At 44.2% G+C, this 26,099-nt stretch overlaps 1 protein-coding gene across 1 annotated transcript; it reads left to right on the top strand.

The window, feature by feature from the left end:
• Positions 1–1,627: 1,627 nt before the first annotated feature.
• Positions 1,628–24,800, top strand: LOC120846748 (sodium/glucose cotransporter 5-like). Its single transcript, XM_040218618.2, has 14 exons — positions 1,628–1,752; positions 12,307–12,378; positions 13,680–13,784; positions 14,663–14,722; positions 16,126–16,230; positions 17,504–17,609; positions 17,708–17,788; positions 18,034–18,257; positions 18,970–19,105; positions 19,242–19,349; positions 19,828–20,147; positions 21,543–21,764; positions 22,441–22,660; positions 24,123–24,800. Exons 1-14 carry the CDS (start codon positions 1,639–1,641, stop codon positions 24,347–24,349), a joined length of 2,100 nt encoding a protein of 699 aa, XP_040074552.1. The 5' UTR covers positions 1,628–1,638; the 3' UTR covers positions 24,350–24,800.
• The last annotated feature ends 1,299 nt before the right edge of the window (positions 24,801–26,099 follow it).

Genomic DNA, 26,099 nt, shown 5'->3' with positions numbered 1-26,099 from the left:
CCTCTACCGATATTCCTTCAATCAAAGCCAACCAGAGCTAGGGGTCGCTGTGACGCCACTGCCACCCCTGCGCAAGAAGCAGACCACTTGGTCTCCGCATAGTCATTGAAAAGGCTTAGCAACGCAGGGATATGCCAGACACAAGCATCTTATTATGAATAATTACTAATATATAAAGTAAGATAATCGAAAAAATACCAACTCGCACGTCACAGTTAGAGACTGGGAAGGCCACTAGAATTCCCCTGGAAGAAGAAAAACCTAAGCAACCTCTTAAAAAGTTAGACTTCCCAAAATTGAAACATTAAACAAATAGTCATTTTTAAAGCTGGCGAATTAATTGTTCGCGAGTGTTTATCATATCTTGTTTTGATAAATCCCAACACTCGGAACACTACATGTGTACATGATACGGGTTGCGGCGAACCTCGGACCGGTTGCCCTTCCCTGTCCCCAAGAAAATTGTTAGCGAGGTTTTACCAATGATTGCCGAAAGTAGACGCGTTCGAAATAATTCAGAGCCACTTTTCATTGGTCTAGATCGTGAGCCGTTTCCACCCATATGCAACGTTGGACGGAAGCTCCGTGCTCCCGGACGACGAACCGCAGGTAGCATGTACATCTGTTAACCTAGAATACGTTTTTCGCGAGGGTAATCAGGTGAAAACTGTAGACGAGAAATCAAGACGCAAAAGCGTTGCGAACAAGAGAGAACACTAAACAAAATGTCAGTGCCACAGATGGACTTCCTCGCGGGTGGCGCCTCACTCTCATCGGCTGGCGTAAGCGAACCTGCGACTATAGCGACAACCAATTCCGTTCCCGTAATAAGCCGTAGTAAACGTTGCGGACACAAAAATAAGAGCACCGAGACTGACCGACAAATGAACCCATTCTGCGTATACACGATGATTTTGTCAGGTGTATCACCTACGTACCACCGGAAATGCTGGATAGAATCGTTTTCCGTGTTTATCACACGGTGATGCACCACGGCTGCCGTCAGTGCCAGCAAATTGCCCGGCATGGAGGAGGCTGAGCCGCTCCACGAGCATCGCATGGAGTGCTACCCCTTTCTTCGGAAACGATTGCTTACGGAGAGAAGGCGCGAGACGATTGGCGAGGAACGCCACTTGACGTGTTCTCCCTACACTGCCGTCATCAATGGAGAGGGGCAGCAGGAAGGAGAGTGACTGCACCGCTTCCGCACACCTCTGCTCCTTCTCCTGCGTTATCCTCCCCTACCCTATACGCATTCGCCTTTCTTTTTTTCCTATATAGCAGCCCGCACTCGTGCTCCTGATAACTCAGAACCTGGCAATTGCCGAGCGCACCGACTAACGCTCTGAGGTCCCGTCGCTTTCGTCCTACCGCCAGTCACCACCGCGGTTCCCTTCTCTCCAGTGCGCGTCCGATATACCTGTTGACCTTCAGTTCAAAAGGCTCCTAGTCAGTGGCGGCCTGTGTGTGTTTTAGTGCTGCCGCAAACGGTCATTCGAAGTCGCGGCTGGTGTTTGAATTCGGGCACGTGCACCTGTTCGCGTTTCGTGAGGAAAGAATACTTGGAGCGGTGGTTGTGAACGGAAGAAGCGGCGAGTGTGCCTGGTGAGGTGTGTGAAGTGGTGACCAGCAAGTGTCATGACGGAGCCGGCGGCCAAAAGTGGTGCTGTTTTCACCACGGTCAACCTTGAAGCATGGGACATTGTGGTGGTGGTGGCCTACTTCGTGGCGGTGATTGCCGTTGGAGTTTGGGTGAGGCTCTCGTAAACTTGTTATTTGTTTGGTTAGGCAGCGTAATGTATGTCCGTATATCGAATATAGGAAAATTAAATATTGTTTCATATATTTAATATTAATGTTGGCGTAATAACTAATTGACAGATATGGTTTACAACTGGCTCTAGAGAACTCGGTGATCTACCGAGAGCTCGAACAACATGATGTTAAATGGGTTCGGTGTTGATATGGGCTCTTTGATGTCAGATTAAAACGAGAGCACTAATGTGATTTATTTATTAGTACTAGTAAAAATATTAAATAAAATAGTCCGTCTTCTAGGTAATACAAAACTGCAAAGAAAGAGGCCCACGAAGATTGATTTTAAAAATTACGCCTTCGTAGGTGATATTATTTGTTAACTAAACCGGAGTAGTTTTTTCCCGCCTTTTTGTAGGCACGTGAAATTGCATTTTTTACAAACTCAAGCCGTGGTTTGGTTGAATGATATTATCCAGCTGTCGTAATACTTTTTGTCGCATCTGCAGGGCGGTTGTTGGTGTTATAGAACATTCAATTCCATAAAAGCATACATTTTTATTTCGTTGTTGTTAAGCAAACTTTTTTATTAGCAATTTGAAAATCAATGCACGTGTTTTCTTTTGTTCTTTCTGATTGTTATGCAGCACACCAACAGCTTTTCACGAGAGGTACTTACAAGCACCTGACAGTTCCCACGTTTCTGACCAATACGGGCTAGATAACGTGCTTTATGGACATTGTTTTTTTTTTTGTTTTTTTTTTTCCTGAATGATTTGGTGCTCAATTATTCTTCACAGTCTGTCAACTTTACGGATAGGAATCCTAATTAGGGTAGTATTTCTTGTGTACTCAGGGTAGCAATTTTTTCCTTCAAAGTTTGGAAGAAAAATAATTTAACAAACAAACAAGTGAGCACGTTCTTTTTCGATGAGGCGCTAGTGCAGGACTCAACGCTTTAGCCTTAGAACACAGCTTATCAGGACGCAAATGATTGGCAGTCACGGCAAGTTGCTGCAAAACACACCAAAAGTATTGCGTTTCTTTTTTTTCTTTATGCATATGGTTGCAGTAATAAAATGATAAGCTGTTCGAGTACGAACAACTTGGCACTCGAGGGGAGGTTAATGAACGACGTATAATAAAAGCGTCATAGCATTAGGAAACTCAAACATCGCGTCGACGTTCCACCACTATGCTGTATTCTGGAAACGTGACAAGTCCGACAGGCTCGGAAAGCGTGCCACCGCGCTTTTGATTGTGCAGCTGATTTACACGATGGCATTATTGTGGCTTTTGTTCTCTCGGACATGCGCTTTAAAATCTGAATGGCTGAAACTTCGAGGGACATTGCGGTTTACTCCCACCGGGAAACGTAGTTCAAGGCGGAGCACTTTTAACGGCTAGTCCTAGATTTCTTAAATGACAATGTCCGAAGCTGCGTTTGTTTTCGATGCTCGAAGGTCGGCTAGTGGCCCTTCCCTCGAATCCACTTCGGTCGTTGAGTGGCAAGACATTGCAGGAACGAAATGGCTTCTAAAATGCACGTATGAGAGGCTCACTGCAAGAATGCCGTATTTCGCATACAATAAAGAAGATTGATCTGAACATCATTTACTCTTATATTATAATGAGCTCCGCATCTACGTTTCGGTAGGAACCACGGTGAAAGATTTTTTTTTTTGGAACATGGGTGATTTGTCTTGGATTCAAAGTCCAAGATTCTTTACGCACCAAGCTTGAGCTTTTGCTGTGGTAGAAAACTAGTTTGAGACTTTGATCGTATCGGGTTTCTTTGGAACTTCCCCTTTAATGAATTAGACATTATTGCCGAAAACAACAAGTCTGGTTTTGCTGTTTTTAGTACAGAACAGATAGCTTGCGGACTACTTTTTAGGCATTCTCGTTCTTTGCTGTCGACTACATCAGATAGCTAGAGAATCCTGCGACAGAAAACGTATTTCGCGTGAGAATGTAACAGCCATGGGGTATATAAATTGCTCCCTGGCTATATTTACATTCGGTAAACATTACTTTTACCATTCGATCAAAAATAGCTATCTAACAAATATATTGAATTTTTTTGCTATCTCTCCTTAGGAACACCTATAACAATACAGTGACGCTTGGCAAAAAAAAAAAAAAAAAAAGTATCCACGAAATAAAATTTTGTTTTGTTTTCCTTAACGTACTATTGATTTGTGCTTTTCAACCGTGAATTCCCCAAGAACGACGAATGAAAAGGACAAGGGCAAATTTTAGGTATTTTGTTCGTTCTTGATCTCTAAACGTATTATACGCGGTGAGCGTAAATAAGTCACTTCCGTACAAAGTGTAAAGACGAAGGGTATTAAAAAAAGAAAAAGGAACCTACCATAAGTTGTGATTCATAACGTGCTCTCCGCAGATTGTTTTCCTTTTTTTACTTATAAGATAATTTTAAAATTCGCTTCGGACATAGAAGGACGAAGAGGTAAACCGAGCGCTTCTGACAGAAAGGCTTGCTGTTAATGCGTCAATGTGCTCTATTATCTATACGTATAAATTAAAATAAAGGAAAACTCAAGTAATGAGAAGCAGCGACTCAACTCAATTGAACTCTCTTGCCGTGCATGCGTGAGCCGTCAAATGCACGACAATCTTTGGTGTTTGGCACCTATTCAGTTGTTTATGTCTACAGGGTCTAACGCGGCATGTAAGGTATATCTATTGTCCGTGGGAATGGGTCCCATGAAGGGTTGCTGCATCATCAGTCATTCTTGTGTGCGCTGTACTGTAAAGTTGAGTGACTACAGCGCCGAGAGTGTTCCTTCTTTTATTTAAACCAGTAGGTATTAGAAACTTTATCTAAAACGAGTCATATTAGAACTGAAATGAGTGTGCTTATTACGGTTGCAAGAACTACTTTTGGGAAGTGTTTTTTATTGTCTGCGTAATTGAGGGAACGTTTGTATATATTTCATTTTGTACCATTGGTTTCAACGGACAGATGCAATTTCACGTTGTGTTATGGCGATCACATATTATTGAATAGCATATTGCTAAATCGCGAAATGTTTTGTAACTACTTCGCAGTATTCACGAGGAATAGTTCTTTTTTCGTGTCTTTTAAACTAGATAGATCTGGTATTTTAAGTGCCTTCTTTTGTTCGGCGCAAGTACGGCGCTTGAACGAAATTACATATCTTTGCTGTTGTCGCGCCACGTACAAGCCCCACTGGTTTTGACGGGCTCAATCATTTGAATTAAACATTAACACAAGTAATTTATAATCGAAATAATTGCTCGTTAAAAAAAATATCAGTCTGGCATTTCGATTTGCATCTCTAAGAAACAACATCAAAAACAAAACGTTTGCTGATTCCACGTAAAGGGAGCTCATGTTTACCGTCCCCACGGTGATCCTATTTATTTACGTGCGGAAATATCCTTATCGTGAACTGCCGCCCCTTTTGTGAGGCAATGCAGCCGGTTGCCGAGGTGGAGGAATATGTTTGTCTGAATTCGTTCGGCGCCGTCTGACGGGTTCGCTGCACAGCACTCAACAACTTCCGATGAAGTTTTTAGTGTACTGCTTACGGAAGTTTCTGATAGCTCGTATCTATAATAGTGCAGAATTAATGAAACTGGTATGATAAATAGAACCGAGGGGTTAAGCTGGGCCCAGGATCCTAAAGACGGAAAAAGAACTTGATTGTAATGTAAAGGGGGGGGGAAAAATGGGCACTAAGTTACATTTTACTTTCGCCATTCAAAGTTTATATTTATTTGTGGTTCTTAGGTGCGTCTAACATAAAACAGGTTGAACAATACATTTAAATTTGCGAAACCCCGCGTATGCGGGTATTTTGTCAAAAGTACGAAGACGAGAATATAGCTGCATGTACAGTGATTAAGGAATTGCTGTAGGTAAGCCGGTGGTAGCTTTTGCTTTTGCGAATGATGGTGGTAATGTTCCCGAATCGTGTTGATGTGTGGTAACCTAGACCACTTGAATAAAAAAAAAGGATGCTCTAAAAGGGGAATTTTATACGGACGAGAGAATGGATACTTAGTCATTTAATTCCCTTTCACGATGACGCTAGTACATTTCGAAATCTTGTGAGCAAAACACCAACTAAAATGTGAAAACTAACGCAATAGCCAAGGAGCGTTATTTCTTAGTGGGCGAATTTGATAATCAACTTGCCAAACTCGTTTCCTTACAGCGCGAAACAACAATAACAACAACAAAATAAAGAACGGACACAATTGCTAACACGCCATTCGCTGAAAGTTTCATTTATCAAGCGGAGTTCGCTATGACACTATCGGGCGGTGGCCGGTCATAGAAATACGCTGATCCCTTTAACAAAGGATTTTGGTCATTTGGGGAACAATATCGAGCCCTACATGACCTATCACTTTGGTGATGGCAGTTGATTTGGATTCCTCACTTATAGCGATTCAATTTAACGGTGTTAGCTGCACAAGGTTCGAGTGATTCGCTTAGAATCCCTGCTACGTCGGGAACGTCATTCCGCAATATCCTTGACGGCGTAGCTAGGGTGGCTGCAAGCGCGGTTTCTATACGTTGCAAATATTGACCGGGTCGCTGATAACGTGATATCAGGAGACGACAATGAAATCACAAGTTTTTTTTTATTTTTTTTTTTTAATTCATTTGGGGTTTATACGCGTCGCTGACAGATAACAGAGGCGGACTTATGATTTTTTCATGCCTCTTGAGGGCGTTCTTCCTAGAAGGTTACCTACTACACATCTTTTTAATTCTTCTATCGCTCGTTGACTTCTGTATAAAAAGCCACATGAGTGCGCAGCCGAGGGCTTCGGCACCTACTTCTTCATGCAATGATTCGCTGGATGTTTAATATTTCGAAAATATCATTAATATTTCGGATGATATTTTGGTGGTTTAAGACATTATGCTCTTCCTTTTTGATAGTGTACCTAATGTCTATTTAATTTGTTCCAAACATTTGAAATTGTTATTGCGATGTTGACTGTACTAACTAAATAAGACCGGCGAACCCCAACTCGCGTCTAAGTTGACGCGCTAATTGAGTGAACTATTTTAATGATATTTCTGATGTCTAATGACGTTCCGGATCCGTCACTGGGCATAGTATTATGCAATAATCCTATTTCTGTCTTGAAGGCATTACGTCAGGATAGTTGGAGGGATTTAAAAACACGAACATCTCGGTGTCATTAGTGCACCGTCAATATCTGTTTGCTACAAAAAGTCGTATGGGAATAAAGTGAGCAGGGGTGGTTCCTACATTTCTACATCTCAGTATACCTAGAAAAACGTCTAATTGACTTGTCTTGTCAAGGGCTACCGAGACTGAGGTTTCTTTTATGCGTAACCGTTTGTTATCGTCGCAGCCTTCCACAACCGTTGGTTTTTGTTGGAAATTTCGTCGTCACAGTTCGGCGAAGGCATCTGGCTTTCACTCATTCCGAACGCGGCTTCCGTGTCGGCACCGTCTGAGCGTCCCCTCACGCCAGGCGAACACGAGGTGCCACCCCGTCACTTTAGAGGAGCGTTGCACGCACGAATGATTTTTGTTCATTTTCTTTTAAAAGGCGCAGCTTTGGAATTCCAGTGAACCGCCTGACCAAGGCCACCAGAGAGGGCGAAAAAAAATCTGCTAAACACCCGTATCTGAGTGTTTAGAATCTGTCATGCAGGCAGAGCATGAATAGTGCTCATGTCCGATGACTTTAGATTTATGTTATTTGTGCGCGGGTGTGTATGGCACGTATAGTGACGAGAATAATATTGTACATCGTTCCGATAAGAACCCTCTATAGCATTCGCTCTGATGCGTAAATGCTCTTTGAGCCCGACTTGTCCGCGTGAAAAAGAGACAGTTTCGTGCCTGCTGGGCTGTCACATTATGGCTATGCAGGTATAAACCGAGAGAAGAGTCTCCTTCTCTCCCGAGCAAGAGACTCGACTCTTTCTCGGGAGCCGGAAACGCCGAAAGCCCGAAACCAGCGCTTGGCGTTCAAACGCGTCCGAAGAGTGAGTATACAAGCAAAGGCGGCTAGTTTTGCGTCTGTCCACTAATCCCTCCAGCCGGAGCTCAACTCTCAATGGCGTCCCCTTTCGCTTAGACCTATTAAAACATAAGCCGTAATAAAAAAAAAAAGGCGATTTAAATTTACCGGTGTGCTCTTTTCGGGTTTCCTGCATTTTCAGAAATGCAGTCAGAGTTAGGTTAGGTTAGAGTTCGGTCAGAGTCAGGGTTAGCGAGTATTCTAAAGTGCATCTTTGGAGCCTCGAAACTCAAGTAGAGAAATGCCAATCAAGGGGCAACGCAGAGAACGCGTAGAGAATGGGCGCTGAAGAGGCAACCAAGTTCGCGTCATCATAGGTCGAGGTTGGGGGTAATCAAACGCACGTGGGCGAGTTTTGGGGTAAACAAACGCACGAGGTGGTACGCAAGGAACAAAAGAACTTGCACGCCGTATAGTCGCTGCCATCTCACTAAACGTAGGAAGGGACTTCATATGCGCACGCTTCGCGTTTGGCTCTTCGGATTCCTTATCGGCGAATGTCGCAGTCCCATTGGCCACGGAGTGTTGATAATTGAATCAAAACTTGCTACGCTCCCACGTTTTTTTTAGCTGTCAGTAACTTTAGGGGCTGGGACATTCGACAAAAAGATAAGAGTTTTCAACGAGCTCAAATCGCAAAGCCTAAAAACACAACAAAAAAGAAAAATTCGCGCAAGAAAGTAGACGGGCTATAAACGGACGCGAGACCTTCGCTCAAGCCAGATCGCCTCGAGCCAAACATCGACCGGTTTGGCGCCGTAGACATTATAACTTTCGAAAGAATTGCAAACTATCTTCGCACGCACGTCGGTATACCGCTACGCAATACCGATTAGTCGCGTCTTACTATCCAAGGACAAAGACACAACCGAGAGGAGAAGGAAAAAACAGATCGCTTTTCCGATCGTCTTAGAAAAAATAAACCACCGGTAGGGTCTCTGTCCGCGCGCCATTCGTCCGGGAAAAAAATATTCTGGTCTTGGAAGGGTTATTTTGTGCCCTTCCGCTATCATCCTCTCCGGTTCAAAGAGAAAAAAAAAAAGCTGCAGCAGCACGTGTCGAGGCCTCGGACACGCTGCGTTGTCCCGCTCAAGGCGGTCGCCGCCAACAGGAATTTCAAGTCACTGACAGCACGGCGACTTCGAAAGTGGGGCCCGCAGGGCGCGATTATGGGTTCACGACGCTGCTGCACCAATAAGAAATAGTAAAAAAAAAAAAAAAAAGGAAAACAGAGGCAAGGACAACGTTCGTCGGCATTGCAGTCGAAGGTACGGGCGAGCATGCCCTCTCCCATTTTGATCTCTGGCTAAAGCTGTGTGCACGCGCGCACTCCTCCATTTGCTCGGAAATGCCACGAAGTGCTGTTCCCGACTATGAAACAAACACATACAGTAAAAGACGTACTCCAACGACTTCACAAGTTACTTTTCTGCAATGCAAAAGGACGCGGGGAGCGTGCGTCCACTTCTTGGGACGCTCGAAAATCGAGATCAGCGTTGCACGTATACACAAATTCTGCCCCTTTAGGAACGCCTTGCTTTTTCTTCGGGGATGTAACCTTGATTCGAGGTTTGGGATATAATGAACTATGCGACAGAGAAAAAGAAGTAAGACGTTCACGATTATATTTAGCCTTGTCACGGCGTGCCCGCGTTCCTTTGTAACAATAATTAGGTTCTCCCCGTTGGCCTTTGTTCGCGTGTGGATTTCGAAATCTGCGACGATGACGGTGTCTAGTGGGTTCACGGCGGCCTTGGGCGATTTTTAGCCTGATCGCGTAGCGTTTAGAACGGTGAGAATTGACGAAAAACAGACGTGACTGACTCCCATTTATCCGAGAACCCGCGGTATTGCAGCGTCGTTCGAAGACGTTCTGTCAGGGCCTAATGAATGCGCTAAGGCATGTTATTACCGCTTCCTATCCAATGAAACTGCAGCAGAAGTATGAGCCTATTAAGTTAAAGCTGCTTTTGAGAGGTGTGAGCTTATTAAGTCCTTAAACTGCTTTTGTCGTGTGTCACACTGGACCATTTTCTTACGCTGCGTTCCGTTACGGGAACTTACGTCTGCTTACCTGGTGAATCACCGGGACATTCGTGCTTTGTACGAAGCGTGATGATCGATGCAAGAAGTATATCTTTGCGCGCGACATTCCAAGCAATGTATTGGTCACTCATAAAGTAACGTGTACAAAAACGTAAGTGAATGCTGCTATGTCAATGAGCCTTAAGTTAGGACCGACTCGTGGAGCAGCCGTATGCTCATGCCATTCAGTTACGAATTTAGACGAACGAGAAAAAGAAGTTGGTTGATTGGAAAAAGAACAACAACAAAGACGAAGAAGTTAACCGATAGAAGAACGAAATCGCCTTACACTTAAGCCTTAATTTGATAACCTACTTTTCTTAAAAGCAAAAAAAAAAGAAAAAGAAAACAAATTTTTGTTTTTAATATTTCTTACTATATCTGCAGCCATCCGAGTGAATAGAATCCAGTTTACGATTATATGATTTCCTTCGAATGAAGATTAGAAAACACTAGAAAACTAAAACCTATAGGGCTTCCTAAGCAAGCTTGAATTTCGATCATGGTGCTGTCATTCGACTCTGCTTTTCTTGAGAAACCCTACTACCTCAGGCAGGCAGTCATGCTTTCCGAAACTTGTTACATTGTAGTTCTTGTTGGAATAGAAATACACGCCCCAGCTTCAGGTTGGGCCTGATTCAGATTGACTGAGCAGTGGCTTGGTTATTAAGCATACATATCGAGCACAATCCTTATGTCGGCAAAAATGTTTTCTTTTAATATGGTTAAACATTCTTGAAAAGTTTCAAGATAATTAATATTGTCTTTTAGGTTTTGTAGGATGAATATGCTTTTTAAAGAACGCAATATATTTTTTAGATAATTCCTTTTTTAGAATGTCGTATAGACTCTGGTTTTTAAATCGCGGATTGCCCAATGTTATGAAGTGTAACATGTGGCGTAGGAGAATCTGTCCAACGTTACCTAATGTACGAGCCCTTCCAACCATCCTGCGAGGAAACTGAACTACAGTTTATGCTCTCTTCTTTTCTAATTGATGTGATCATTACGTAACTTAATTGAGAAGGAACAACTTTCTCGACTGTTATGACGGAACTTCCGTCATATTGCATGCTGGTCAGGCAACCATCTTTTAATTTGCAGGTAGACGAGCCTTTTTACATTCATTTCCTATAAAACAATACAAAAGAACGGCGAACAGAATAACAGTAATAATGAGAAAATTATAATTTATTTCCTCATACTTAGTCTCTCGTTTTGTATCTCTCACTCTGGTCTCTCCAGCCACTTTCCTCGAAGCCAACTACAGATCATTGCGCCACTTAACGGGCTTATTACGCTCTTGCGCTGGCCATGACGAAAAACATTCTCTCAAAACGGACGCGCACACATCTCGCCACAACCGCGAAATCCTGGCGTCGTCGCGGCAGCGGCCGACTGTTGATGGATTTATCTACTTTTTTGTGCAAGCATGGAGTTGTGCAGATCAGATGCGCAGCCCACGCGCTTCTAACGAGCGATTGCGGTGCACGCTCGCGGGGCTTGGCGATAAAGACTGAGGCATCGCAAACAAGAGAGCTTGCCAGATTGCTGACCTCGCACCTCGCGTGCTCACCTGCGCGATTCCTACACCCTTGCATCGACGCATGAAACACGCGCAACCAGGAAAATATACCAAGTCTGGAAAACACGGTTAGGTGTTTCTATGGGAATGCGCATTGTGCGGATATTTGCGTGAGGTGAGGCCTCTGCCTCGACGCGCAAACTGGATAGTTGCCGACGTCTGTGAAAGTGTCTCAGTTGCTGACAGTAAAAATAAAGGGAAATCGAGTCAGTCGCTTTGTTGTCGCGGAAACAAGAGGACAAAGCTAACGTTGAAAGACCTCGGACTCTCATCCGGTGGACCTTTCCTTCTTTCGGTGTCTGTAAGATGGCGAGAGGGAGCGAGCTACCTTTGAAGTGTGTCTGAAGCTATGTATGACTCATGGACTCGTGAAGCTTTTGTGATGCACATATCCGTGCAGCCATTTACGCATAATGGGACTGGAGATCGCGATTACCGGCTAACTTAATATATGCGTGTGAAAGCTTCAGTCTAGAGTCAAACGGTGTGCCGCTCTAAATGTGCGTCCATGGCGCTCAAAAGTTTTAAAAAGGGATGTTGATCGCTTGAAGCCTTTTCGACGCACTCCGGGCTACACAGCAATACAATTAAAGAAATCATGCCATGCACCATCTTGTACAGCAGCATCATAGACAATAAAAATATAGAAACGCAAAAACTAGTGAGCGACGTATTTTAGAAGTATTTTTTTCCCAAGCTAAAGTAGGTTCTAAGACACGAAGTTTTACCGTGTACGTTGGTGCCACTAAGACGTTGTGGATATTAACCATGAGCGTGCGTGATAATATTAGTGTATTTCATTCCTCTCATTTCAGTCGTCATGGAGGAGCAGCCGCGGTTCCATGAGTGGCTACTTCTTGGCGAGCAGAAGCATGCACTGGATTCCTGTGAGTCATGCAGTTCCACAACGTCATGTTTTACACTGTTTCAAGCGCATTTCAGATTTCCGGGTGCAACGCGTATTATTTAAAGCAAAATTTCAAGCGCATAGCTCTCCAACACATGGTCCGGCTCCTTTCGATTTCTTTGAATGCAAAGCAAAACCGAAATTTTGGAAAAGTTTCTCTAAACCTTTATTTTGAGTGAAGTGCATACTTTTCCTTTAACTTAACTGGTAAGAATTTAAAAAGAAATACTGTTTTTTTTTATTCAGATAAAAAAAAATTGTCGAATTTGGATGATTTCGTTTAAAACTGGACAATTTAAAATGACAAGGTCGAGCATTGAACCGTGAGCATCAATGCGGCGCCTCTAAAGATTCATGTGAATTTGTTTGAGTACAGCCCTTTACGGGAAAGGTTACGTGCCACTTCGAAGGAACAAGTTTTGAGCGGACGGCCCGTGATCTGGAGCTCTACATTCTAAAAAATGCCTGTGCGTCTACTTACCCGCAAAACACACGAAGAGCCAATCTCTACGATCTACGAAATCAGCTAAGCGAATCATGAGGCGGAACATCTTTTTAGACCTCAAAATGTACTCTGCGCTGTGGCATTACGCAATGCAAGCATGACGCTTTGCATTGCGTAATGCCACAGCGCAGACTTCATTTTTAGGTCTAAACGAATGTTCCGCTTCATCATTCGCTGAGCTGATTTCCTAAATCGCAGAGATTGGCTCTTCAAGTGTTTTGCGGGTAAGAAGGCGCGCAGGCATTTCTTAGAGTGTAGTTCAAGGGAAGTGTAAACGATGTATTGTCATGAAAACCGTAATACAGGTCAGTATAGCCAGTCACGATTTACGTTTGACGTTCTTGCTCGTGACGTCGTCAGGTTCAGCACAAAAAGGACAAGTGAGACAACTTCACTGTTCTAACGACGCTAACATGAATATCCTGGTCTTGCCAGCATTCTCAGAAAAAAAAAATTCCAAACGAAAGACAAAATGAAGAGAAAAACAGGTGCGTGCTGACAACGGTTCAGCCAGCTGAAAATTGGATTGATTTGGTCAAGTTATACAAAGCACTCAGAGTACAGCACTGGCAGACAGACTTTGTCATCACTCTTTTATTGACAGTGTGTCATGCTCTGGATGCCTTGGTTTATGCAGAATTTTCGCAGTAGGTGTATTTAATATTTTATAATATTTCTGTTTTCTCATAGAAACGCTAAAGACTCCGCCAAGATCACAAACGAAGGGGTAATAGAGACTGACATGGTGTATTTTTCTGTTTTTTTTTTTTTTTTAGGTCGGGGCGTCATTATTTGCCAGCAATATTGGCAGCGGCCACTTCGTCGGGCTTGCTGGATCAGGCGCCGCCTCGGGAATAGGCATCGCCGGCTTTGAACTCAACGTGAGTATTAATAGGCCATGGAAGCATTGTGAGCGAACTTTCCAGTAAGAAAGATGCGAATAAGAGTACCGACGACGTTTTCGTACACGATGCAGCAAGAAGAGAAGGAATGTGCAACACAGAAAAGTAAACGTTTCGATTCGGTGAATGACTTAGCCAAAGACACGCAAAAATGTAAATACTAGGTACATATATACTGGTGATTACGAAAACACCAACTCTTCGCGCTGAATGTTACGAACCGCATCTATAGACCTTTCAAATAATCGCCTCCTGCACGCTGACATCTCCGTCTGCTGGGCTCAGCAACGCGTTTTATGCACGCGCAGTTGCTCTCTTTCATGCAATATTTGACGTCGCACACCCCATACACCGATAAATAATGTGGCACTTTTATGGGCGATAATTGCTCTACTCCGTTTCACTCTAGGTTCAACACCGACGCCAACGCTTCGACACAATGCAGTCGATCAAACAGCGTCAAAAGTGCATAGTGAAGATATGTGGTGCCTTTGGGAGTGTCTCCGGCTAAATCAATCGCGCACAAAAAAACAAAGAACAGGATCGTGTCGCATACTCTGGTCCGGGATTGATTTATTCGGCGATAACAAGTGGCCCAAAGGCGATCAGCGCCGTGACGGTGCACTTTTCGCGCTGCCTAAACGTGTGTAAGATCGCTTCGAGTTCATGAACAAACAATCATCAATATTATACACAGTAAGAAAAGACGCCTTGAGGAACGCTTATATTACTTACATTTGTAATTAAGACACTGTGTCGAGCCTTTTATTTGCTTCTCTATTACCGAGAGTTCACACCGTTTTGGTATATATGGAAACAACAAAGTTCGACTAAACCTCCCTTTTATTTTGGTCCAGGCCGTGTTCATTCTGATTCTCCTTGGCTGGTTCTTCGTTCCAGTGTACGTCGCCTCTGGGGTAAGTGCAAAGTAATAAAATGAAGACTGTAGTGCGTAGCGGAATGCTTAATACCGAAAACCCGGCCCCCAAATTGTAACCATTTAGGCCTAGTTAGTAGTATAGCTACAAGTCAGACCAGCTGTGAGGTTTTAAATGAACTCTAAAACGTTGACTAATAGGGACACATCTTTGTTTTTATCAGATGGTAAGGCATTACAATTGCTCAATGTCGGACGACACGCACGTGCGCACTACTCCTCTAGTAGCGTTCTTGCTGGGAGCCCAAGGTGTCGACTGATACGTCCTCGCCGTACGTCGCGGAAAAAAGACAGATGCCGAGGTGTGATCTGTCGAGCAAATAACATTTATTGGAACATCGCATTATCAAAGTCTTTTTTAGCAAAGTGTAACACGACGTCGTGCAGGATTACCACCCAATGCTCTAAAGACTGCTCATTTGTTAGGCTTCTGTTATGTATTATTGCAGCAAGTGCAGTCTGTGATATTGATTGTGACTCACTTCTTAACGATCTCGAAAGTTATTAACAGTGTCATTAAAGAAATTAAAAAAAGTGAACAAAATACACCGAGGAGGGAAGACTCCCGTACGAAAGAAAGCAAGCCACAAATCTGCGTTGCTGAATCGTGGGAAACTTCTCATAACGTAACTCCAAGGGTCAAAGAGAGGCCAAATATAAACGGAGGTAAAATAAGATAGAGATTTTAGAAGTACTTTTTATATCTCGTATATGTTCAAATTAAGTTTATTTTTGTACATTGTAGCTAGCTTTTCTCCGCAAGAGTAAACATTTCCCATAATTCGGCATGCAACACAGGGCTCCACCGGTCTTGTTGAGAAGATCGATCAGTGCAATTCACCCATTGAATGGAAGCTCGGCATTGTTGTAGCGACAGTATATGACATCAGCGAAGTAAGCTACTTCCCCAGCTACAATTTCATCCGCCATTTATGGTAGGCTATGATGCAGTGTTTGTTTAGCTCAGGGGAGAAGCAGGGCTACCGCTATGCGCGATCCAATGTCATTGACGACGGCGTTTGTAGGGTGCATCTATACGGCTACTCGTATGAGTAGCAATGCAAATACCTATTTAGCGCGACACTTTTGTGACTAATAATAAGATAACAACAGCTTAGACAATGAAAACAACAAAAGTAGAACACTAATATACCGCACTTCTCGTGCGCTTACCGAGACAAGTTACACGCTGGTTGATTTGTGGAATGCATTGTTCAATAAGGCACGCAGCGTGATGATTGTTTCAAAATTGCTTCTGCAGCGATGCTCGCACTGAAACAAACAATAGGCCCAAGGCGATATTTTACCGTGCATTTTGAAGGTAGCATGCTTATATTGTTTCGAATATATGTGATGTTTATTTCTTTTGTGTGTGTGTTGCAGGTGTACACTATGCCCGAATATCTACGAAAGAGGTTCGGGGGTCAAAGGATACGAGTGTACCTTTCGGTGTTGGCCCTACTCCTTTCAATATTCACAAAGATCTCGGTAAGTCCTTTTTACTTACATTTTGCTCCCTGACTCAAATAGTCGATTATTTCACGTTTCATTTTTATTTTAAGCAAGCGTTCCGAATTTATAAATAAAAACATTTAATAAAAAATGTATATACAAAATTGAGTTCATATTTATAGGCTCGGAATACAAAATATGCAAAAACAGGTTTATATTATTGACGAAATAGAATTGGTTCGCCAGCTATATTGCATTCGGACTCATTCATAGTAATGAAGGGGACTAAGACCAATACGTAAGCTATTCTATTTTTATTATATTATTCAAATTGTAGTACTAATTCATCGGTTAGTGCCGTATTGTCACTGACAGCCCTAAAAAGTTCTTGTCATTTTCTTTTAGCTCCATAGCCAATGACGTTGTGGCATTATCAAATGAAACACGTTAAAAAACGAATCACGAAAAAAAAGAAAAGCTGAAGATAATAAGCCTCGCCCTAAGTTCCTTAGGCTGTCAGTCACTACGCACCGACTCGACTCACGGATGTCGCGCCACTGTGGTGGCGCTGCTGTCTGCACTGCGCCAGAGTCGTATATTGGGAGAGTTTGGCCAGTGGGTGTGGCGACGAAGGCGCCGGAGAGGGGAAAAGTAAATGAAAGGGAGGAGAGCGCCGAAGGAGCGAGAGAGAAAGAAGGGAGGAGGGAGGAGACGACCGCCATTTTTTAGCAACGCTGTCGGAGACTGGTCGGAGAAGAGCACAGCTGAGGCTACGCGTCGTCTCTTACGGGCCGACTTCTTTTTCGCCTGAATAAAAGTTTGTGGCCATACGCCGAAAAATCCTCATTTATTAGCTTTTTTACCCACCGAGGAATAACAGAATGTCATTTTCTTCCCAGAGCCAGCGATATAAAAGGCAATAATCGAGATTTTGATGCCGATCCCACGCATTCCGCCGGGAGAATGATCGAAGATGGCGGCCCTCCGCACTCAGCTGGGAGCAGCCGGGAGTTCACGCGCATGCGCTCATGCCTCTCGCTCTACGCCGCGTGCTGATTGGCTCACTTGGGAGGAGAGCGTTACGGCGGCGAGATCATAGACTGACCAAACTCTCCCCATATACGGCTCTGCACTGCGCATGCGCAGATGCATTGCCTCACGCGAATCTGGTCTCTGCGCACGCGCAATGCCCATACCCAGTGTAGGCAAACGCGGGCTTGTTTGCAAACAGTGTATTGGTGTATAGTAATCCGTCATTCCACCATGGCATCTGCCGTCCCGTAATGACAAATCAATGTTGCGATTCCAGGCTGACCTTTTTGCCGGCGCCATTTTCATCAAACAAGCACTGGGATGGAACCTTTACTTGTCCGTCTGTGTCCTTCTGGTGATTGCGTGCCTCTTCACTGTCGCGGGTGAGTACTTTTAGTGGTCAAACATAAACTATGATACTCAATTAACTATCGTCTGCTTATCCGTACTAAGCGAGATGTTTTGCCGATTGTTTTTGTAGGTGGTCTCAGTGCTGTGATATGGACCGACTTCGTACAAACAATCCTCATCGTTGTTGGAGCCTTCGTGCTTATGGTGCTGAGTAAGTGTCGTTTGGTTACAGCATTTTAGAACGTACTAAGACAAGCTTGATGGCATCATTGTAAACATGAACCGGGAAATATTTGAGTCAACTAAACAAGGATCGAAACCTTGATTTCCTTGTCAAAACACAGAAGACGTGTCTGCTCGTACTTGCCCCTAACCATGCACCAATCTATGTGTGAAAAGACGCTTTACGTGCCTGTTATAAAATAATGACATAAAAATCGGCATTGCTCCTGACAGGTCTCGTGGAGGTTGGTGGCTACGACAACCTGATGAAGGCGTTCGCAACTGCCGAGCCAACGAACACCAGCTATGCACGCTACACAACGAACAACGAGTCCTGTTCTAGAGTCCCCGACAACTACAACCACCTTCTGCGATCGCCCTCGGACTCTGAGCTGCCTTGGACCGGAATGGTCTTCGGCCTCACGATCTCGGCTATCTGGTACTGGTGTTCCGATCAGGTAGATACACCGATATGCCGGAATGTTTTCTATTTGCTCGGTGGGACCGATACATTTTATCAACTGCCATTGAAGTTCTGCCAAAAGATTCCCGATTTACGGATACCTTTTTGGTATACGCTGCGTAGTATACCACGGATACAAACGCCAAACTAGCCTTGGTGCATTTTAGCCAGACTAATGAGCTGTAGGAGGCACATTTTGGTGGATTCAAATATCCGCCGACATTCCCGCAGTTTAAGAAGGCTTGTAGGATAGTCGTAATTAAGGTGACAGCTTTTAGAATGATCCGCGGCTGGTGGAAAATAATTCCAACTTATTCACTCCAGAGTACCAGACGGCAATCTTTGGGTAATAATATAAACCTTCTGATATTAATTCATTTTCTGGTGGTGTTGCCGTGCTTTTGTGTCAATCGCGAACCGTTTCGCGCTCATCTTGGCTTTATTTTTTATTATCAACGACATCAGTTACGGCAGGGGTTGACAATGGCGGTGATGATTTTTACAAGTTTTATACACGATATTTAAAAAAAAATATTCGAGGCAAAAATGCAAGCAGCCTCTACCCTGTCCGCAAGTGTGTGCTTGGTGTTTGTAGTAGGTCGCAATCCCCTTTTCCTGAGACTCGGATTTCTCAGTGACGCTATTTCATTTGCACTGAATTCAGTGCACACGAGACATTTGTGACTCATGCAAGAATGTTATTTCAGGTTATTGTACAGCGGGCTCTTTCTGCCAAAAACATGGTGCACGCAAAAGCCGGCTGCGTGATGGCCGGATACTTGAAGCTCCTTCCCTTGTACCTCCTAGTCCTTCCCGGAATGGCTGCTCGTGTCTTGTTCCCAGGTAATGAAAACACGATAGCCGCATTTTAAAGCATTCTAGCCAACATTTCTTTCTGTCCTTAAACATTTCACTTTTTTTAATAATTGAGTTGTGCCATGGGAACTGCAATATTAACAGATATCGTTTCCTCTGACAGATCTGGTTGCCTGCTCCAGTCCAGAGCGCTGCCGTGATGTCTGCGACAACGACAAGGGTTGCACGAATATTGCATATCCCCTACTGGTCGTCAAGCTTATGCCTGTTGGTGAGCCAATTCACCTGATTCAATGTAAAAAAAATTGTTTTAGGATGACCATTTTACTTCTCTACGTATATTTGTTGAGCCCTCAAAAAGGAGGCCACGTTTGCTCTCTCGTCCCGCTGAAAGTTTCTAGGTTACAATATTTTGCAGGATTAACGTACTCATTTTCAAATGTTATTTGAGATATTTTATGAAGATGTCTAGAAACTCGGAAGGCTTTACAAATAACATATTATTAGTAAATGACAACTTAAGAAGCACAGAAAATGGCATATTACGTTCACGGCTCTTGCTTTTTGACTGGTTTATTGGCCGAATTGTAATAATACGATTCCGGAGACTTCCCTCGCCCTATGTTGCCTAAGCTGTCGAAGACTGCTTGACGGGAATTAGGGGTCTAATCATTCGTCGAACCCGCCAAAACATAGTAGGATAAATATGAGCAAGATAATTCATGCACTTCTTTCGTTAACCTCAACAGGGGCCCGCGGAATGATGCTGTCCGTGATGTTGGCAGCGCTGATGTCGTCACTGACGTCCATCTTCAACAGTTCCTCTACCATTTTCACCATTGACATCTGGAAGAAGTTCCGCAAGAGCGCGTCTGAGGTCGAGCTTCTCATCGTTGGACGGACATTTGTGGTAGTTCTGGTGGCCGTCAGTATCGTCTGGATCCCGATCATCGAGGCGTTCCCCGGCAGTCAGCTCTTCCACTACATCCAGAGCGTGACCAGTTTCCTGGCGCCCCCAGTGTGCGCTGTCTACGTCCTTGCCGTATCCTGGAAGCGAATCAACGAGCCAGTAAGCTTGCCCGTTATGTCAACAGAGCCCTTCCGGAACACCATCGTTTTGCTAAACGCGTCGCTGAGTGCGCTGCGCACAGTAAGAAGAAACTGCCCGAAAAACTGCTTTATTATAATTAGTGGCGGCCTTACAATAAGAGGAAGATCTCCTATTGGTGCGATGCTGATGTGACCACTAATATCCGTTTGACTTCACCGTTGTGAAGATAACGAGCAGGTTCCGTCCCACGGAAGATTACATCATTATAATAGTACTATGTCTTCGTTGTGTTGAACATAACTATGATCTGGCGATATTGCTCCGGCTGACCTACATTCTAAAAAAAGTATGTGCGTCTACTTTCACGCACTACACTCGGAGAGCCAATCAGCGCAACTTACGGAGGCAGCTCAGGGAAGGACAATGCCGAAACATATGTTTAGACCAAAAAACGCAGTCTGAGTTGTGACATTAAGCAATGCAAAACGTCACCCTTGCATTGCTTAATGTCACAACTTAGACTGCGTGTTTTGGCTTAAACATACGTTTCGCCATCGTCATTCGCTGAGCTACCTGCGTAAGTTGCGCTGATTGGCTCTCCGAGTGTTGAGCGTGAAAGTAGACGCACAGACTTTTTTTAGAGTGCAGTCAGTTTTTTTTGCATTGGACATTTGTACTTACTTCGGTGAGTGGTGTAGGGAACGTTGTTACGATATCCATTTTCTATCTTGTGAAACAATTTAACGCAAGTGTAAATAGGTCTCACCAGAAGGAGTAGTGTAGAATGGCCAGAGCAAATTATGTACTCGAGGAAGTTGTCGTCTAATTATTTATAGACATAATATATCAACTTGAAACAGGGTATGCACACTGTACGACACGGTTAGAACTAGCAAGCAATACCTAGTTTTTTTTTTATTACAACTAAAAGGCTATATTCAAAACTAATTTTGTATTAAAATGTAATAGGCTGGGGTACTGAATTCGACGGTTTATTTAGTGTTCTTAGATTCCGTGGTGTCTCACTACAAAGTAAAAATACGGTGGCGTTGCGTAGCATTGAGTTATACAGTTTTAAAAAAAATGTAAAACCTCTAGCGAATGGTTGCTATAATAATAATAGAAAAAAATATTGTACTCGCGGAAGTAAGCGCTATCGCCGCGTGAAGGCCTCGTGTTCGACACCTATACACTCTAAAAAAAAGCCCGTGCGTCTACTTTCCTGCTTAACACTTGGAGAGCCAATCACCGCAACTTACGGAGGCATCTCAGCAAATGACAACACCGAGACGCACGCGCTTTTTTTGAGAGTGTAGCTTCGTGATATGTTAATGTTGACTCATTGTACCGCGCTAGAGGAGGCCATCTGGTAGATATGACTTACGCTCGTTGTTTTTTTTTTTTCCGCTCTAGGGTGCATTCTGGGGCCTCATGGTCGGGCTGGTCGTCGGAATGTGCCGCTTCGGCTGGGAGATCTCGTACTCGGTGCCCGGCTGCGGAAGCACGGACCCCGATCCGCGGCCCCCCATCATCTCCAGCGTGCACTACCTGCACTTCGCCGTGCTCCTCTTCTTCATCTCCGTCATCACCACCGTTGTCATCAGTCTGCTGACGCCGCCCATTGATGAGAAGCAGGCAAGTCCGAGTTGCTTCGGAATGGTCTTACTGTCGCGTCGCGATAATCAACGGGTATTATTACATTCGGATTAAATCCTGGACATCTAAAATATATGTAGGTTGGGTGTCGCTCGCCGAAAAAAAGTGGCGTAACAAAATGTATTCCTTTTTAAAGTAAAATTTGCTCATCACACTGATGCCACACTGGCATCTTAAGAAACGCAGTGCATTTTTTTTAAAGTATTATGATAACGATTCTTGGTTCATAATTTGTTTTCCAGTGTTCTTGTCAGCTAATGCCGCAATATGATTGGCGTCGGGTCGATAAGTAGATGCTCCGAAATCGGCACGCTCTGCGGTGCTTAAGCTGCCTAACCTTCGTTTTCGTCCCAGTGTGCCTAACCTTGGTTTTCGTCCCAGTGTGCCTAACCTTCGTTTTCGTCTCAGTATGCCTAACCTTCGTTTTCGTCTCAGTGTGCCTAACCTTCGTTTTCGTCCCAGTGTGCCTAACCTTGGTTTTCGTCCCAGTGTGCCTAACCTTGGTTTTCGTCTCAGTGTGCCTAACCTTCGTTTTCGTCCCAGTGTGCCTAACCTTGGTTTTCGTCCCAGTGTGCCTAACCTTGGTTTTCGTCTCAGTGTGCCTAACCTTCGTTTTCGTCTCGGTGTGCCTAACCTTGGTCTTCGTGATGTGCAGCTGTACCGGCTGACGTACTCCACACGGAACAGCACCGAAATCCGCGAGGACCTCGAGAAACCGCGCAAGAAATCTGTGTACGAGATTACCGCCGTCTCCGGAGGCGTAGAAAACAAGGCGTTCTCCAAGAGTTCGGACAACCTGACGTCGCCGAACGAGATTGCAATGACGACCAGGGGTCCCGCGTCACCCCACCAAGCCATACCCACTCCTCCTAGAGGTTAGTAGGAGCTCTGAATCTACTCCGTCGATCGTTGCAGAAAATTGCTTCAATTCCGAAAGCAAGTCGTCTGCTCCTTGTGTAGGAGTTACGGTGACGTCAGATCGACGCCGAGCTCTGATTGGCTCTGATAGTGGGTAGACCTCAATGTCTTGAGGTCTATCCACTTTTTTTTTTTTTTTTTCAATCAGTCGATAATAGCTCGGCGTGCTGATATTATCGAAACCGGTGTGCAAGATGCAGATGAACTTACGCTCCACATAGAACGCATGCAGATCTGCTTTCGTGATATTTTAGTGGCTCGGTCTAGTGCGTAGAAACACTAAACTACAAAGAATTTGGCATTCGATGTGGATGATATTATCAGTCTGATGCTAGAGGTTGCAACTGATTCGGAGCAAAAATGCATTAAAGACTCGCGCTAAAACTGGCAGCTTTCAAAATTTTAAGTACCAAGAATACGTAAGACCGGGGTAGATATATATAAAAAAAAAAAAAATAAAGTCCCTTCGGTATCGCACCGCAGCTTTGTCTCGGAAGTTGCAAAAAAAAAAAAAAGTAAACTTGAATAAATCACTAGTGAAACATATGTGCAGCTCTAAAGGGTTCTTTCTGGCCGTTTGTGTGACGAAGGAGTTCGGGGTTTAAGCCCTGTATCCCGCCTACTACCTGTAGTCCATTCATTTAATTTATAATATAAACCTGCGGTTAATGAAGATCTGTCGGCCCAAGAGAAATAGAGGTCTCCCGAATATTGATTCCATTTTTTTAGCTGCGATTTCCTTTGTTTTTGAGAAGGCTGAACATTTTGCGTTATACCAATACCCAATATACCAATAATATTTCAAGTACTATTCTAGACTAGCTCACACGCTGAGCTACGAATCACAGTTAAAATATTAACATCCTGAGTGATATACGAAACTATAAATTATAGACACATATTTTTGGATTACCGTAAACATATCGCGCAGTGCACTCTAAAAAAAAAACCTGCGTCTACTTTCTCTCACAACAATTGGAGAGCCAATCACCGCAACTTAGAGAGGCAGCTCAGCGAATGGCAATGCCAAAACATATCTTTAGAAAAAAAAACAAAAAAACGCAGTCTGAGTTTTGATATTACACAATGCAAATGTCAGGCTTGCATTGCTTAATGTCCCAGCTCAGACTGCGTTTTTTGGTCTAAACATACGTTTCGGCATTGTCATTCACTGAGCTGCCTCCCTTTTTAAGTTGCGGTGATTGGCTCTCCGAGTGTTGTGCTGGAAAGTAGACGCACGTGCTTTTTTTTGATAGTGTAGAAGTTTGTAAATAAATACTTAATTTAGAGCTCGCGTAGAAATATAAAGTACTATCTGCGCACACCATTGCCCGAACACACGCCTTCGCACGGTGCACCCGAATCCACGAAATTCAGGCTCATCGAACGTTGCCGCGCGTTTTTCCTCCCGTTCTCCAGAGATGTCCGGCATCAAGAGAGCGTTCTTCTGCATCTGTGGCGTCACGTCAACGCACGAAAGGGCCGAAGCGGACGACGCCAACCCGATGCCGGCGCTGTCTCCGGCGGAAGAGGCGCACCAGGCAGCGGAGTCGCTCCAAGAGCACCCAGTCTGGGGCAAAGTCTGCAACGTGAACGCCGTTGTACTCATGGTGGTAGTCGCCTTCGTCTGGGGCTTCTACGCGTAGGCATCCGGACGGCGGACCACGTGAAATTAGCTGCTCACATTTGCTTGCTGTCAGATTACAGCGATGGCTGTTGTGATGGGCTCTGACCACCACCGGAAATCACGTAATTCGTTGGTGCTGTAGTTAGCGTAGTAGGGCGCAGGGTGTCCGTCATCGACGTTGCCAAATCCTTAAAAAAGATTGCCCGCCGCCCGCAGGAGTCGATCCCGGGCCCTCTGCGTGCCAAGAGAAGGCGTTAGCACAGAGAGCGACGCCACGGCGGCGTAAACGACTCGCTTTGTACTTAGGGTTTTGGTGCAGTACCCGATGCCCGCTGCATGCGCTCTCTAAAAAACAATTAACAGAAATAGCCGATAACAAAAATGCCGTTGTTGCCCTGTCAATACCAAAAGCTCGTTTCTGGAAACGCGCTTTCACGCGCTCTCAAAAAAAAAAAAAAAAAAAAATATTAGCGTTCGGAACAAAATGGTCAGACTCTATTTGGTTCCGAACGCTTTTCTTCAGGCACCACTGTGTGCGTGAACGAGACGACAAAGCCCAACAAATTCGCCGTGACGTGTCACAGCTGTCGCAGTAACTGTACTGTAGATTTTTTGTTTTGTTAGCCATGTTATGGTTTTGACAGCTTTAGAAACTCAGGGCACGGCGAGTTCCGATCACGTTATTATCGTACCACACGCTCAATCAGATTGGGGCATTAGACGACAAGGACGCCGAAGAACGAATCACGCGAGGCAAGAAGTATGAAGATAATAAGCCGCTCCATGTGTTTTTCAAGTTGTCAGTGGGTATACCCACTGACAACTTGACAACACGAGCAACCGTCGCGTTTGCGGACCTTATATACAAGGTCCGCTCACGCGACGGTTGCTCGTGTCGGCCTCAAAAGTGCACGACTCTAAAACATTAGGTCACATGGGAACGAATCGCCGAAGGCAGTTTGACGTGTCATGCCGTTTCATCCTCATTTCATTCCCCATTTTGTGCCCGTGTTCAATCCTTCCGAATGGGACTCTTCAGAAACTTCGCCAGCCTTTGGATGATTACAAGGCGTGACTGCCAGACTTCATCTGCTATTGCGTTTCTAGGGACCCCCTCCAAGTGCGCCATCCGGACCAAACATCGTATTTGTCCTTCCTTTTCATGCGAGTCTACGAACATAAAAGTACGAAACGAGGCGATCGTGTTTTGAATTACGTGTTTTCTATTTAAATCAAGTCTTCCGGCGTCAATAGTTTGTAGCTATAATCGGTTAGAGACCAGAGGGTTTTAATCCGTATGCAGAGAAATGGTTGCGGATAACCGGTTTGTGATATTAGGTCTCATGAATGACGATCATGAAGTATTGTAGCAAGGAATACGTTCGTACACATTTTTATTTTGGGTATTGGTCGCCGAATTGTATGCATAACCCTCATTCTTATGAAGCAAAAGTGCCGGCCTCGCTTTTAGTATAAGTATAACCTCATTTTCAAATTGTTTCAACAAAGCTTTTTAAAAGCCAGTAAAAATTCTTAGTTCATCGAAGCTGTGAGCGCCTGGCGTAAATTCGGCGAAAATTACGCAGTGGGAATTTTAATAACACAGATATAATAAAGTGCGCTGAATGTCATCTCTCTCCACATCGATTATAACTTTTTTTAAGTTTCCCATATTCAAAGACTCATGCAGAATGTATGAGCCGTGTACTCAGGAGTCAGGACTTAGCAATTTTGTGTTACATCAATGTTTACAGGGTGCTTTTAGGTTG

Source organism: Ixodes scapularis, unplaced genomic scaffold (genome assembly GCF_016920785.2).
Source record: "Ixodes scapularis isolate PalLabHiFi unplaced genomic scaffold, ASM1692078v2 PGA_scaffold1__304_contigs__length_218370807, whole genome shotgun sequence".
NCBI classification, from domain to species: Eukaryota; Metazoa; Arthropoda; class Arachnida; order Ixodida; family Ixodidae; genus Ixodes; species Ixodes scapularis.
The sequence above is the reverse complement of the archived record's forward strand: the minus strand, read 5'-3'. Positions and strand labels throughout refer to the sequence as shown.

Coding starts and splice junctions, on each gene's coding strand:
- LOC120846748 (XM_040218618.2), top strand. CDS start 1,639: ATGACGGAGCCGGCGGCCAAAAGTGGTGCTGTTTTCACCACGGTCAAC. Junction 18,258..18,969: donor GGTACTGGTGTTCCGATCAG/GTAGATACACCG, acceptor ATGTTATTTCAG/GTTATTGTACAGCGGGCTCT. Junction 19,350..19,827: donor CGTCAAGCTTATGCCTGTTG/GTGAGCCAATTC, acceptor TAACCTCAACAG/GGGCCCGCGGAATGATGCTG.